This window comes from Bubalus kerabau, chromosome 1 (genome assembly GCF_029407905.1).
Source record: "Bubalus kerabau isolate K-KA32 ecotype Philippines breed swamp buffalo chromosome 1, PCC_UOA_SB_1v2, whole genome shotgun sequence".
Taxonomy (NCBI): domain Eukaryota; kingdom Metazoa; phylum Chordata; class Mammalia; order Artiodactyla; family Bovidae; genus Bubalus; species Bubalus kerabau.
In genome coordinates, this window is record NC_073624.1 from 189,720,031 (window position 1) to 189,735,122 (window position 15,092).

At 51.5% G+C, this 15,092-nt stretch overlaps 1 protein-coding gene and 1 non-coding gene across 2 annotated transcripts; both read right to left on the bottom strand.

Annotated features, from left to right (window-relative positions):
- Nucleotides 1–342: 342 nt before the first annotated feature.
- On the bottom strand, nucleotides 343–2,493 carry GADD45B (growth arrest and DNA damage inducible beta). The gene is made up of 4 exons (XM_055566665.1): nucleotides 2,204–2,493; nucleotides 1,995–2,096; nucleotides 1,365–1,587; nucleotides 343–1,097 (listed from the first exon to the last, which is right to left on the bottom strand). The coding sequence occupies exons 1-4, from the start codon at nucleotides 2,245–2,247 to the stop codon at nucleotides 984–986; spliced, it is 483 nt and encodes a 160-aa protein (XP_055422640.1). The 5' UTR covers nucleotides 2,248–2,493; the 3' UTR covers nucleotides 343–983.
- Nucleotides 2,494–9,023: 6,530 nt separating this feature from the next.
- Nucleotides 9,024–9,096, bottom strand: TRNAG-UCC (transfer RNA glycine (anticodon UCC)). The gene has a single exon. It is a non-coding gene; the product is annotated as a tRNA-Gly (tRNA).
- Between the last annotated feature and the right edge of the window lie 5,996 nt (nucleotides 9,097–15,092).

Below are 15,092 nucleotides of genomic sequence, written 5' to 3' on the forward strand. Positions count from 1 at the left end.
TTCATGTGCCCAGAACCTGGGGTTGGCTCCAGCACCGCCAGTAACAGCAGCCGCACGGCGGCCAGGTTTCGTAATAAACCGGTCTTTTAATTGCTACGGGGCAGGACGGGGGGAGAAGAAAAAAAAGAGGCAAAGATTTGTTGGACTTGGGTGGCGCCGGCTGCAGAGAGAAGAGGCACTGTTTTTGCAAGGAGCCTGGAGCGGCTAACTCGGACTTAAGTAACACTTCCTGGTGAGCCTGCAGGAGGGGGTGCAGGCGCACACTGCTGGAGTCTGGGGGGTGGGGGGTTGGGGGGGCTGGTCCCTCACAGAGGCTGGATTGCAAATACACAAGAACCCAGAAGCTTTAAAAATTTATTACAAGGCCATCATAGTAGAAGTAAAAATATATGCATCTGTAAGCTTCCCCTCTGTCTTTCAGTGGTTCAAGTAACAAGTGCAAGTAACAAAATAGATTGTCAATATACTGAGTTTGCAAGCTGGGAGTTCATGGGTACAGAGCAACATGAGCCCCTGCTCCCAAGTCCCAAAGTACTGTCCTGGCCGGGGTGCCGACCCTCGGCCAACCAAGGCCCGTTTTTTGCAGATGTCAGCTCCGGTCTCAAGAAGGGTGGGGGCTGCAGTCAGTCCCACCCCACCCCCGAAGTGTGGAGCCCAGGCCCTCCTTGGTGGGGAAGCAAGCAGCTCCCCAGCTCCTGCATCTGCTCTGTCACCAGGCCTGAGCTCCCGGGTCCCCTCTCCTGCTGGCCCGGGTCCTGTCTTCTCCTCACACAGTGGCCGCCGCTGGTCCCCCGGCTCCAAGCTTCCCGCCCTGGGGCGGCCGCGCACTCCCTCTCCTGTCTTCAGTCTCCAGCGATCCTGCCCCCAATGGTCTCACGGGTTGGGTTGTTGAGGGGGGGGGTTGTTCTGGGAGGGAGGGGGGGTCAAATATTTATGTGGTTTTGTGTTTTCGGCAGCAACAGTTTCCGACGCCCGGCGGGGTCTCAGCGCTCCTGGAGGGAGATGTAGGGAACCCACTGGTTGTTCCCCCTACTTTCTTCGCAGTAACTGGCCACCTCCACCAGGCCGTGGCTTTTCCAGGTGTCTGTGTGAGGGTTCTGTGGGAGAGCGAGAAGAGGGGGTTCAGCAGGAGCCCCCAGGAGTGGGTGGGGAGTTTCCCTCTCCCAGGGCTCCCATGGGGAAAACAGGCTGGCTCAAAATAACTCTCTGGGTGAAGAGGCCTGGAGGCCAGCGGGTTGCCCACGGGACATGCCAAGCGTGGCTGAGCGCTGAGCTGGTGCACACCGGCCAGCTCCACTTTGTTGACAAACACGGGCCCAGGTGCCGGGTGGGGGTGGGGCGGGGCGGAGGCCCAGTTTGCTCACCGTGACCAGGAGACAGTGCAGGTCCCGGGCCTCGGTGGTGCCCTGGGTCTCGGCCGGCTCGCCCAGCAGCTGCGCCAGGCGCTGCATCCCCGACACCCGCACGATGTCGATGTCGTTGTCGCAGCAGAAGGACTGAATAAGCGTGAAGTGGATCTGCAGGGCGATGTCGTCCTCCTCTTCCTCGTCGATGGCCAGAAGGCACAGGACCACGCTGTCGGGATCCCTGAGGGGCCAGAGGGGGATGGGTGGGTCAGCTGGGGACTCGGAAGGGCCCCCCTTCCCGTGCGGCGGGGACTTTGCAAAAGCAGAAAGCAACTGCAGGTGTGCAGGGGATGGCGTCTGCAAGCAGATGCTGGGGTGGGGAAGATGCTCGGTTCAAAGGCAGTGGGGGGGGGATGGGGGGTAAGTCAGGGACACAAACAGGCGACTGTTTGCAAGTGATGTAGCCCCAACATACTGCAGCCTCCACGCCTCAAAAAAAAAAAAAAAAAACAAGCAGAAAGATCCCCAACCCACAATGGGGACACTTGGGGGTGTCCCAGACCCATGCAAGAGAGGGGTGCAGCAGGGAGATTGCAGAGGGGAGAGGGTCCCCACCCGCGCCCAGCCGGGAGACAGAATCTGACTCACACATTCATCAGCTTGGCTGACTCGTACACCCCCACGGTGAGGCGGTCCTGGCGCTGCGCGGCCACCAGCAACTCCTCCACCGCGGCGCTCACCGTCTGCATCCTAGGGCCAAGGGAGAGCGGAGGTCAGCACCAGGCCAGGCACGGGGCGCCCCGTCCCCGCCCGGCCCAGCCCGGCCGACCTCAGGCGGCTGGGACGCCGCTACTTACTTCTGCGCCGCGTTGTCGCACGCCACGAGCTCTTCCAGTGTCATGTTGCAGTTATAATCCACAGTGGAAAACAGCCTTATGACAGGTTCAAGGAAGAAAATGCAATATCCAAGGCTGGAGAGCCCAAAGCCTTCCCACGGAGACCAAGCGTTCGTTAAGACCTTCGGAAGGCAGCGAAATCCACCCCCAAAAAGGCGGAAAAAATTGCAAGTGTCTCAGCAAGAATAATCCAAGAAGCAACGGCGAAACATCCGAGTCCTCGGCGTCAGCGATCTGAGCTTGCGGCGGCCGGCACCGCATTTTATAGACTAAGAAGTTGGGGGCGTGGCCACGGTGACCCGTTCGCCCCTCCGATTGGACAAAACACAAAGGAGAGAGAAATTCGCGCTTCGGTTGGCCGGCGGCAGGGAGGGGGCGGGGCGCCGCGCGGGGGCGCCCCACGTGGGGGCGAGAGCCGGGAGGAGGGCGCCGGGGGGTGGAGCCGGGGGGAGCTTGAGTGCCAGAAAAGAAAAAAAAAAGCAGAAGTTTTCTCCTGATTTCCCGGCAGCCGCGCCGCGTTTCGGGGCGCGCGCGGGATTTCCAGCGCGCGAGGCGGCCCAGACTTTCGGGGGGGCCTGGAATCCCCTCCCGGTCCTCGGAGAGTCCCCGGCCCGAGTCTTTCCAGGTTCTGCAAGAGTTTTACACTGAGAGGGAGCCCAGTCTGCAGCCCGATCCCTAGGTGGTGGTAGTGGGGGTCGCCGCAGGCTGCAGGGACCCCAGCCCCTGGGTGACTTTACTTTCTGGGCGTTTATGCCCTTATCTGTCTAATGGGAATGCAAAGTTGGCCTCATTAGATTGCAGAGAGTCCTAAATAAAGTGAGGGATGCACAGTAAGCGCCTAGCACGCGGTGGTGGTCACAGGAGGCCGCCTCTAGATCCCCAAAATTGCAGGCTGCGAAGGCGGCCTCAGAGTTCCCACCTGTCCTACGACAATGCACACCGCCCTCATTGGGTTGCAGGAAACATTAACTAATAAGTGGAGTACACAAGCGGCACTTGATAAACGTCGCCTGGTAGTCTGGGAGGTCGCCTCGAGTTCCCCAGAACCAGGGGCTGCAGAGCCCAGGGCCGAGACCCGGTGCCCTCTCTACAATCCTGCGAGTTTCAGGGTGGGGCGCGCGTGGGAGGCGCAGGTGGCTCGGCCTCGCAGGCTCCACGCCCCCTGCAGGCGCCTCGCATTGCAAGGTTTGACTGCCCCTGTTCACCGCGCCTCTGTTGGGGGAAATCCAGGCTCGAGAGAGGGCGAGGGGAGCCGGTTCATCTGTGCGCCACGCGCTGCCACCTTTGCGCGCTGCCAGCTTGGCGCGCTTGCTGTGATGGTGGCCGCTTTTATTCCCTCCGGTGTGGGCGCTGAAAGTATAGAGCGCGCACTTGGTCCCAGGCTCACCGTATCACGGTTCATTGAATCCCTAAGAACCAGGGAAGCATGCGCTATGCTCATCTGCAGGATGCAAAAGGGTAAACTGAGGTTTGGTGAGGCCTCCACTAATCCAAGGCCCCGGTTAGTTCGTGCTGGAGTTACACGTGTGCGCCAGGCGCGGCCGCGCACTCGGACAGCCGCCAGCCACGCCATCTCCCTGGGAAAGCAGTTCACGAGCCAGGCGGGCAGGCCCGCGTGGGACTGGCTCCCACGGTCGATCGGGGGCTCCCGTATGACTCAGCTGCACCCCCACCCCCGCCAGCCTGGGGTCTGGCCTCGGCCTCACGGCTTGATTCCCCCAGCTCCCCGGCCCGCGGTCCCGCTGACGCATCGCGCCGCCTCCGCGCCGCCCACAGTGGAGGCGCGAAATGTCCCGGGCGCTGCGAGGCGCGGCGGCGCCACCTGGTGTCCACGCGAGGTCCCTGCGCCCGCCGTTCCGGAAGGGACCAACCGGCGGGGGCGGAGTGTAGAGGAGGTGAAAAACCCGAAACGGGTGACAAATGCAATACTTTATATACACACACACACACACACACACACATATATATATATGCAACATGTATTAATAACTTTATAGATTTAATTTTTTAATCAAACTAACTGCCTAGGCTACTGTGGGTTTTTTTTTTAATGGTAAAATATGCACGATATTAATCATTTCGATATTTATAAGTATACCAGTGCATGATATACATGCACAATTCTGGGTAACAATCACCGTGATCTAGACCCAAATCTTTTTTATCATCCCCAGAGTAAACTCTTGGGAATGGAACACGAGCTACCCCCATCTCCTGACACCCACCATTGACTTTTTGTCTCTATGAATTTGATCCTTTAGGGACCTCGTATAAATCGAGTCATACTGTATTCGTCCTTTGAGTCTGGCTTACTTAACTGAACGTAATATCCTCAAGACTCATCCACAGTTGTTCATTCATGTGTGTGTCACAATTGCCCTCTTTTTGAGGCTGAATAATATTAGACTGTATAGATGGACTGCATTTAGTTCATTCATCTGTTGATGGGCACATGGGTTGTTTCTACCATTTGGCTATTGTGCACCCCATTTTTTGTCAACAAAGTTTTATTGGGACCAAGGGCAGGGTATAGAGTAAGGGAATCAACGTACTCACCTCAGGCACAAATTTTAAAGGAATGCCATAAAACTCAGTCATCAATATAATATTATAGGGACTTGCCTGGCAGTCCAGTGGTTAGGACTCTGTGCTTCCACTGCTGGGGAGAGACAGGTTTGATCCCTGGTCTGGGTACTAAGATCCTGCAAGCCACATGGTGAGGCCAAAATAAAAAAAAAAAAAGATAAACAATATCTTAATATACTATTCTTAACCAAAATCTATGCCCCAAGACCCCCATCCATGATGAGCAAAAATCAAGGTTTTAAAACAAGCATTATCTGACAGGGTCGGGGGTAGAGGGCAGGGAGGTGAGTTGTTCACTTGCAAGGTTAAATCCTGGCTTTATTTCCAATTTTGAGCTTTTCTTCATCATGATTTTTTTTGCATTGATTTTATTTTTTAAAATGTTACATTAAAGTATATTTCTTGGGACGTCCCTGGCAGTCCTGTGGTTAAGACTCTGTGTTTCCAATGCAGAGGGCATGAGTTTGATCCCTGGCTAGGGAATGAAGATCCCACATGCCATGTAGAATGGCCAAAAGAGGAAAAATAAATAAATGAAATATTTATCTTGATGATTAAGCTTCGGGCACCCTCTTAAATTTTGCTCCTAAGGTAGGTGCAGCCATGAAAATGTCCCTGTCTGCTCTAGAAGAGGTGACCCTGTCTTTCGAGGGGGAAACCCACACCCTCCTCCTGGAGAACGTGTGAGTTGGGGATTTGCCTAGTCAGAGAATTGAGCATATCCACACTCACCTTGCAAATGAGATTCCCTTGTCTCTAGAACTGATAAATGTAAGTGCTTTAAAATTTAATTTTACATCGCATTCAAGGCACACATAAGAGGACCACCTGGTGGTCCAGCAGTTAGGACTCTGTGCTTCCACTGCCGGGGCATGGGTTTGATCCCTGGTCAGGGAACTAAGATCCCACATGCAGGGGCCAAAAAAACCCACATGGATATGCATAAGAGCAAACTTTTTTTGAGGATTTCTTACATGCTAAGCCTTTCATAAGCAGTTTCTCCTTCAGTGCCCAGGAAGCAGCCCTGTGTGGTGGGTGCACAATTGCAGGGGGTGGAATAGAGATCCAGGAAGACCATGCTGTTTATCCAGAGGCACAGAGCTCAGAGCTGTCTGAGGTTATTCCAAGATGGTTTTGAACTGTGGTATTGGAGAAGACTCTTGAGGGTCCCTTGGAGGCAAGGAGATGAAACCAGTCAATCCTAAAGGAAATCAACCCTGAATATTCATTGGAAGGAATGATGCTAAAGCTGAAGCTCCAATACTTTGGTCACCTGCTTTGAAGAACTGATTTGTTGGAAAAGACCCTGTTGCTGGGAAAGATCGAAGGCAAGAGGAGAAGGGGACAACAGAGGATGAGATGGCTGGATGGCATCACTGACTCAATGGACATGAGTTTGAGCAAACTCAAAATGAAGGACAGGGGGAAGCCTGGCATGCTTCAGTCCATGGGGTCGCAAAGAGTCAGACACAACTGAGTGACTGAACAACAATTCCTAGATACTCCAGCTATTCCCAGAGGCAGGGGTTAGGACAGGATATGTGGTCCAGAGGGAATGGGCTAGGGGGATGCGGGTCACGGAGGTCAGACTGGGGACCAGACAAGCAAAGTGAGTTTTGAAGGATGAGGAGGTATTTCCTGGTGGAGCCAGGAAGTGGTCTGCCCAGCAGAGAACACGGCCAGCCTGGCCAGGGTCTGGCCCCCTGGGGAGACACTGATGAGGCTGATTCAGAATGACTTGGCTTGCCCTGGTGGGACCAGGATGAGGAAGGAAGGAAAATTGTTGGGGAGGCGGGTGCAAAATTTAAAGAGGCACCAAAAACTTGGTCATCGAGATAATCTTTTTTTCTCTCTCTCATTTTTTATCAAGATGGAAATCACATACCATAAAACCCGCCCATCTAGAGTGTCTAGTTCAGTGGGTTTCTGTGGAATCACAAGCTTATGCAACCATCACCAGTAGTCCAGAATTAGACAAACTATTTTCCTTTTTCTTGGCTGCACCACACGACTTGTGGGACCTTAGTTTCCTGACCAGTGATCTGAACCCAGGTTCCCTGCATTGGCAAGTGGATTCTTAACCACTAGACCACCAGGGAAGCCCCCAATCCTATCTTGATTTACAATTTTGATAATGTAGTCAGCATGGTGTGGTTTATTTTTTTTCTTTGCATTTCTTTTAAGTTTTTAAAATATTTAAGGATGTTTGGTGGTGGGGCCTTTGGGAGGGGTCGGGTGAGATGAGGCCCTGAGGGTGGGCCCCTGGCATTAGTGTCCTTATGAGAGGAAGAGAGAGCCCAGAGCGCTGTCTGCCAGGTGGGGACACAGTGAGACCAGGAACCAGGTCCTCAGCAGGAACCAGCCACACCAGACTTCCAGGACATGGAAGAGTCATGTATATGATTTAGGCCCCTCCAGCCTGTGGTGTTTCTGTTATGATAACTCAAGCCCAGTAAGCCAGGAGGGGTGTGAGGGGCTGGGGTGAGGAGCATGGGGCAGGGGCAGTGGGGGTGACCAAGGAGACTGCCTGGCTTTGAATCTCCCCCTGACCATCCTGCCACCCCACACCCGTGCCTCAGTTTCCCCCTCTGTGAAATGGAAACAATGTATTACCTAGGATCCTTCTGAGCATGGAATGCATTCATTCTGGTCCACCCTTAGGAGAGGGCTCTGTGCATGGTGACTGCCCTCTAAGTGGGGGATTTAGGCATTGATTGAAGGCCTACTGGGTGCTGATTCAGCGCTGGGAGTGGTGATAATGCAACTGCTTTGGATGGCGTGGTCAGGGTGGGCTTCTCTGAGGAGGTGACATTTGAGCTGAAATCTGAGTGTCATGAAGAAAGTAAGCTAGGAACTTCCGTAGTGGTCCAGTGGGTGGCTAAGAATCCAAGTTCCCAATGCAAGTTGCCCAGGTTCGATCCCTGGTCAGGGAATGAGATCACACACGCCACAGCTAAAAGAAGATCTCAAATGCCGTAACTAAGACCCAGCACAGTCATATAAATAAATATTGGGAGGGTCTGAATTTGACTTGGGGTCAACATAGCAAAGGAAACCATTGTCAGGCTTGAAGCAGGGGAGGGACTGGCCTCTGACATCATTTTTTTTTTTTTCTTTTTTCTCGAAAATGAACAAGACCTGATTCCGGTCCCCAAGGAGCAGCTTCCTGGTGGAGGTGAGTCACCATCTGAACTTGGAGACACTGGGAAGACAGGATGGGCTGGGAGGAGGTGAACAGGACACACACCAGGTGGCAGAGATGTCAAGGGCAAAGGTGAGGAGGCCCGGTCACTTCCGGGGGTGCTGGGGGCGGATAGCAGTGGGCAGGAGGGAGCCAGAATGTTTGTGTCTGTGACATCCGGGCGAGGTGCTTGGTAGGGGCCACTCTGCTCTGTCAAGCTCACCTGGTTCCAATCCCATTCCACCCCTCACAAGTTGTGTGTTCTCAGGTTGGTGACCTTACCTCTCTGAAACTCCCTTTTTTCCTGGGGAAATCAAGTTGTGAAAAGGATGATAAAAACCCATGACCTAGACTGGGCTTGGCCTGTGGAAAGAGCACTGTACACCTTCCCTATGGCAATTACCTTGAAAGCCACTTGAAGCCAACCCCCTGTCCCCAGATGCTCATGCCCCCTGCCAAACAAGTTCTCCCTGGAGTACCCAGAGGGCTTCCTCCAAACCCACAGTCTCACCATGCCCCTCTTCTGCTCACCCTTCCCGCTGTTCTCTGATTGTGTCTTTGCCCCTGCCAGTCCCTCCCCCCAACCCAAAACAGAGATGCACTTTTTAAAAAAGGTAAAAGCATGATTCTCGCTTGAATATCCAATCAATATTTGTCAGAGTTTGCAAGGGACTCGTTAACTAATGAAGGGACAGGTAAGATGTCTTCTAGGCCATCCAGAGACTGAATTGAATTTGTTTAGTTGATGCAAAATGATACAGTACAATCGTCCTTTTTCCGTGATTTGCATGGATGACTTACATTTACATGATTTACATTTGTATAGATGCATGGAGTTCAACCCATTGTTTTTTAGGTGGACATGGTTCCCATATGACAATCCTGACTTCAGATACCAGCTGTAAGTTCATCATGGGTGGAGACTTTTTCACATATGTTTCAGTTTAAAAAAGTATTACATTATAATATTACTTTATTTTTTTTAACCTCACCACTCAGGTTGTGTGATCTTAGTTCCTTGACCAGAGATTGAACCTGTGCCCCCTGCAGTGGAAGTGCAGAGTCCTAACCACTGGACCATCAGGGAAGTTCCCCCAGAGTTTCTTCTTAGGGTAATGAAAATGTTCTAGAATTGATCGTGGCCATGGTCGCATACATCTGTGAATATACTAAAACCACTGAATCATACACTTTAAAGGGTGAGTCATATGAGGTGTGAATTACATCTCAATAAAGCTATTAGAATAAAACAACATGGCTGCAATTCTAGGATTTCTTAGCAGACCCATTTCCCTCCCCTTTATCTGGGCTGGGTCTATAATGGCCTTGACCTCAGGGTCCTGAGGGAGGCAACACTGCCAACCATGATCCTTAACTTCAGGAGCAGCTACTCTCTTGCTCTCGGAGGAGATGTCTGAGATTCCTGAGATGTCTTATAGGAAGTCTGTGCTGTACCAATGGGCCCTGGGGAGACCCTGAGGCTACACAGAAGAAAAAGGGGCTGGCGAAGCTGTAGGTTGACGGGAGAAGGAGCTCAGATCCCCCAGCCCAGCTGCAAGTTGGACACCAACACTACATGGGACAGAAGAACCACTCTGCTGAGCCCCACCTGCATTCCCAACCCACAAAATCATGAGACATCATAAAGTCTGGGGGTAGTTTGTTACACAGCAATAGATTGGAATCGAAACCTGCAAAGCCTCCTGGCACGTCTGGTTCACATTTAGGATTCTCAGACTCCTGGTGGTTCTGCACAAGAATGTGGCAGTGTGGGCAGGGCTGGCCCCATGCTGATGGTCTGCTGCCTTTGATTTGAGGGTTTGCCCTGGATCATGAGAGTCCTCACCTGCACACAAAGGGCACCTCAGCTCACAGATCCATAACCCTCCCCCCAAACAGCTGCCCTCTGCCACCTCTGGGTCATGCAGGTGTGCAGACTGGGGACACTGCCTGCCTTAGGAGGATGTACCCTGCATCAGGAGACAAGGAATTCCCGAGTCGTGGGTACCAGAGTGAGGGCTGGAAAAGGAGGTGTGGAGAGAGGTCCCAAAGGGGGACAGGCAGACTCTAAGTGCAGCAGTGACCCCAGCCCAGGTCACTACAGTCCCTCACCTGGGGACTATCCAGCATCCTCTCCACCTGTGCTGGCCAGGTAGTAAGCAGCCACCTGAGGCTACCAAGCCCTTGAAATGTAGCTGGAGTGACTGAGGAACTGAATTTCAATTGAATTTCATTTTAATGAACTAAAACCCACAAACAGGGACTTCTCTGGTGGTCCAAGGGCTGAGACTCCGCGCTCCCACTGTAGGGGGCCTGGGTTTGATCCCTGGTCAGGGAACTAGATCCTGCATACCATAACAAGACCTATGCAGCCAAATAAATTAATAATTACTTAAAAAAAAAACAACCCCACAAATAGAAATGGTGGAGGGACTTCCCTGGCGGTCCAGAGGTTAAGATACTGTGTTTCTACTGCAGGGGGGAAGGGTTTAATCCCTGGCCAGGGAACTAAGATCCCATATGCAGTGCAGCCAAAAACTAGAAAAGAAAACAAAGAAGTGGTGTAAAATACTTTTCCATTAAAAACAACTTTATTGTTTCCTTAATTTGTTGAAAATTGAGCATCCAAGTTTCGATAGGCTGAAAGTATGAAAAACAGTGGATTTCAAAGACTTAATGTGAAAAAACAAGAATGTAAAATATCTCATCAATCATTTGTGTTAATAGAAAAGAATATGAAAAAGAATATATATATAAATATATATAAAGTCATGTCCAACTCTTTGCAACCCCATGGACTACACAGTCCCTGGAGTTCTCCAGGCCAGAATACTGGAGTGGGTCATCTTTCCCTTCTCCAGGGGATCGTCCCAACCCAGGGATCGAACCCAGCTCTCCCACATTGCAGGTGGATTCTTTACCAGCTGAGCCACAAGGGAAGCCCATATATATTTATAACTGAGTCATTTTGCTATATGGCAGAAATTAACACAACATTGTAAATTAACTATACACTTCAATAAGTTTTTTAATCCTTTGATAAAATTTTTTAAAATTGTGTATGTTGATTATAATGTTGGTTAAAATATTTGGGGTATGTTAGGTTAAGTAAAACATACTAAAAATTAATCTCTCTCCTTTCCTTCACTCTTTAAAGTACTGACTAAAATATTTAAAGTAATGTGTTAGCCGTTCAGTCTTGTTGGACTCTTTGTGACCCCATGGACTGTATCCTGTTAATGGGATTCTCCAGGCAAGAATATTGGAATGGGTTGACGTTTTCTTCTCCAGGCAAATCTTCCGACCTAGAGACCAAACCCAGGTCTCCTGCATTGCAGGCAGATTCTTTACCATCTGAGCCACCAGGGAAGCCCCAGAATAATATAGATGGCATTCTACTGGTGTTCTATTTTTTTTTTCTTGGGGATATTCCTTTTTTAAAGTGAGATATAATTGAGATATAACAGTGTTTAAGTTTCAGGTGTTGATTTGATACATTTATATGTTACGGTATGATTACCACCAAAGGTTAACCTCTCTATCCAGGTCACATAATTATCATCTTTTTTTGTGAGGTAGGATATTCTGTTTGTGTTGGAACCATGTTGTTCTGCACAGCAGTCTGAGGGAGGTTGTTTATTTCATTTTTGAAACACAAAACATATCAAACAGACAAAGAGCATCTATGTCTTAGGCAACCTTAGCCTAAAGCATAGAAACATTCACAACTACCAGGCTTACAGAACACAACCACCATGCTGACTTCTGGGTTAACCACGTCCCCACTTTTCCTTTCAGTTCTCTAATATTTATAGCACCCTGAAACAACTATAAAAGTGGTAGCCTACTGAAGCTAGTCCTCTGCACCTTGTTTTTACATGCTCTTTTGTTTAGGTGGTCATTCTGGGCATTCACTTTTACTGCTGTATAGTGTTCCACTGTGAGTCTACGCAAAGGTATCAGTGTATTCTGTTTTTAAATCTTTTAAAATTTGTTATTATTTTTTGGAGGGGGCAGGCTGCATGGCTTGTGGGACCTTAGTTCCCTGACCAGGGATTGAACCTAGGCCACTTAGGCACTTAGTGAAAGTGCCAAGTCCTAACCTACTGGTCCACCAGGGAATCCCCTCACACACACCATTTTTTTTCAAATTGAAGTACAATTGACAATGTGCTCATTTCAAATGTACAGCAAAGTGATTCAGTTATACATACATATATATATATATATATAAATTCTTTTTCAGATTCTTTTGCATTATGGTATCACAGGATACTGAACATAGTTCCCATGGGTGTGTTCTTATTGAAGGATATTTGAGCTGTTTTCAGTTTTTGTTTCCCTACAACAACAAACAGTGAGGGTTTCGAAACTCAAATCAAGTCCTCTCCTATATGATAAGGAACTAAGTTCTGGGACAACGGCCAGCAAGGATGTATATCCTTTTAACATCAGTACCAATGTGCTTGGGAGTGGGCCCTGCTCCAGGGGACACCTTCACTGCAGCATCATGAACCCTGGAGCCAGACCACCCAGCTAAATGGCACCCAGCTTCCATGATCAAAGGACCCCTGCACCCCCACCCCTGCCACAACATATTTATGTGTGCATGTGTGCTCAGCCACTTCAGTGGTGTCCAGCTCCTTGCGACATCAGGGACTGTAGCTCGCCAGGGTCCCCTGTCCATGGGATTCTCCAGGTAAGAATACTGGAGTGGGTTGCCATGTCCTTCTCCATGAGATCTTCCCAACCCAGGGACTGAATCCGAATCTCTTACATCTCCTGCATTGGCAGGCAAGTTTTTTACTACTAGTATCGCCTGGAAAGCCCTACTTATTATTTCCTTTTAAAAATTAATTAATTTTGGCTGTGCTGGGTCTTTGTTGCACGTGGGTTTTCTCCAGTTGCGAGCAGGGGCTACTCTCCAGTTGCGATGTGCTTGGTCTTCTCATTGTAGTGGGTTCGCTTGTTGCAGAGCGTGGGCTCTAGAGTGCAGGCTCAGTAGTTGTGGTTCTGCAGCAAGTGGGCTCTTCCCGGACCAGGAATCAAACCTGTGTCTCCTGTATTGGCAGGTGGATTCCTCACCACTGAGCCACCAGGGAAGCCCATGTACTTATTATATTTTAACATGCCACTCCTGCCGGCTTCCCAAGGGCCGGGACGGAGCTTTGTTCTGGTCACTGGTGTCTGGCACTGGGAGATGTCAATCCACACCTGTTGATTTCATTTTTCCCCCAAGCCCATTTAACAAGCAGCTGTCCCTCCAGTTCCCCTGCCCCCCAGATTTCAGTTGGAATTTCAGGGTTCCAGCTCCAGGTTCCTGACTTCTGATCCTAGATTTTAGGTTTAGCCTAGAATCTGATCCTAGGTTTAGCCTCCAGGCTCAGGAATCCGACCAAACTTGGCCTCCTCTGGGCTCTGAAACAGGGCTTCCCGATCCAGGGTCTAGAACCCCAGCTCCCCAATAGACACGAGAATCAGGCTCCCCCAAATTCAGACCCTTCAATGAGAGTGGTCCCCTCTCCTCCCATCCGGAATCCAAGCCCTCCACCCCCACCCCCTAGCTCCAGGTTTTGCATTGAGCCCGCCCCACCCCTCCAGATTCCAGATTCCGCGGTCCTGCAGGTCCAGGCGCCGGAATTCAGCATCCAGGCTCGTGATCCGGGCTGGGAGCCAGCGGGAGTCGTTGGACTGAGATTTTGAAAAATTTGGCGCCAAACTCCAGCAAGATGCCCCGGAAGGGACGGGGAATGGGGGATGAAGCGGGGAGGGAGAGGGGACGGCGGGCAGAGACTGGCCGGTCCTCCCGGGCTCGGGGATTTCTCGCCCACCGGCCGCACCCTCCACACCCAAAGCAGGCAGCAACTGCCCATTAACTCACAAGCGCCCTGGGGTCAGAGGGTCCTGGGTTCGAACCCCATCCCCTCCCCGCCCCTGGTGGCGGGGGTTCCCAGGACAGGTCCCCGGATCGCCCCGTTCCTCAGTTTCCCGTCTTGGAAATAGGCCGAGAATCCCACCACCACCACTACCAACCCCAGCCATGTGTCGCGCCTGGTGAGCCCGTGGAGTGGACAGGCCATCTTCTCCGGGTGGCCAGACCTAGGGCTCGGCGGGGCGGGGTGGGGTTTGGGGTGAGGGGTCTGGGCCAGCAGTCGCCGCCCCGCCGGCTCAGCGCCAAAATTTGAAAATTGCCAGCGCCTCCCAAACTGAGCACGCGGAGGGGAAGCCCCGGCCCCACCCACGGGCAGCGCAGGGCTTTCTGGGACTTGGAGTCCAGCCCCCTCCCCCCGGGCTCCTCGATGGGCTGGGGGCGGGGAGGGCGCTCTGGGCACAGATGGGGCGGAGAGAAGGGGCCAAACTCCAGACTGAAGTCAGGCCCGCGCAGCCCGAGGTGGGGGATGAGCACAGGGAATAGAATTCCTGGAGGAGGGAACAGCGCAGGCCAAGACCTGGAGGCAAATGGGATATCCACATGCCGTGAGGGGCCAGCCTGGTGGACGGAGGGTAGGCTTCGGGGCCTTGCATGGCAGGAGACCGGGGCGGTGGTCAGTGAGACCTCTGATGGGGAGGGGATTGCAGCTATGTCTAGGGGTGGAGGGGAGGAAGGTGACCCCATACTACCCCAAACCCAAACCTTAATCGTTTTTCTTTCCTCCAACCCCTCGTTATGTTGTATCACTTATTAGTGATAAGTGTTAATCTCTCAGACTATTCATGACCCCATGGACTGTAGACCGCCTGGTTCCTATGGAATTCTCCAGGCAAGAATACTGGAGTGGGTTGCCATTTCCTTCCCCAGGGGATCTTCCCCACTCGGGGATGGAACCTGGATCTCCTGCATTGCAGGCAGAGTCTTTACCTCAAGCTTCCTCACGTTCTACCTACTGTTTTGTATTTGGTGTTTCTCCTAGTATGAGGGGCTTCCCTGGTGGCTCAATGGTAAAGAACCCACCTGACAATGCAGGAGACGCAGGTTCCTGCATCCTGCCTGGGCAATCTCATGGACAGAGGAGCCTGGTGAGCTAAGCCAATGGAATCACAAATAGTCCTATAGTACTTGGTGACTAAAAAACAACATCAAGA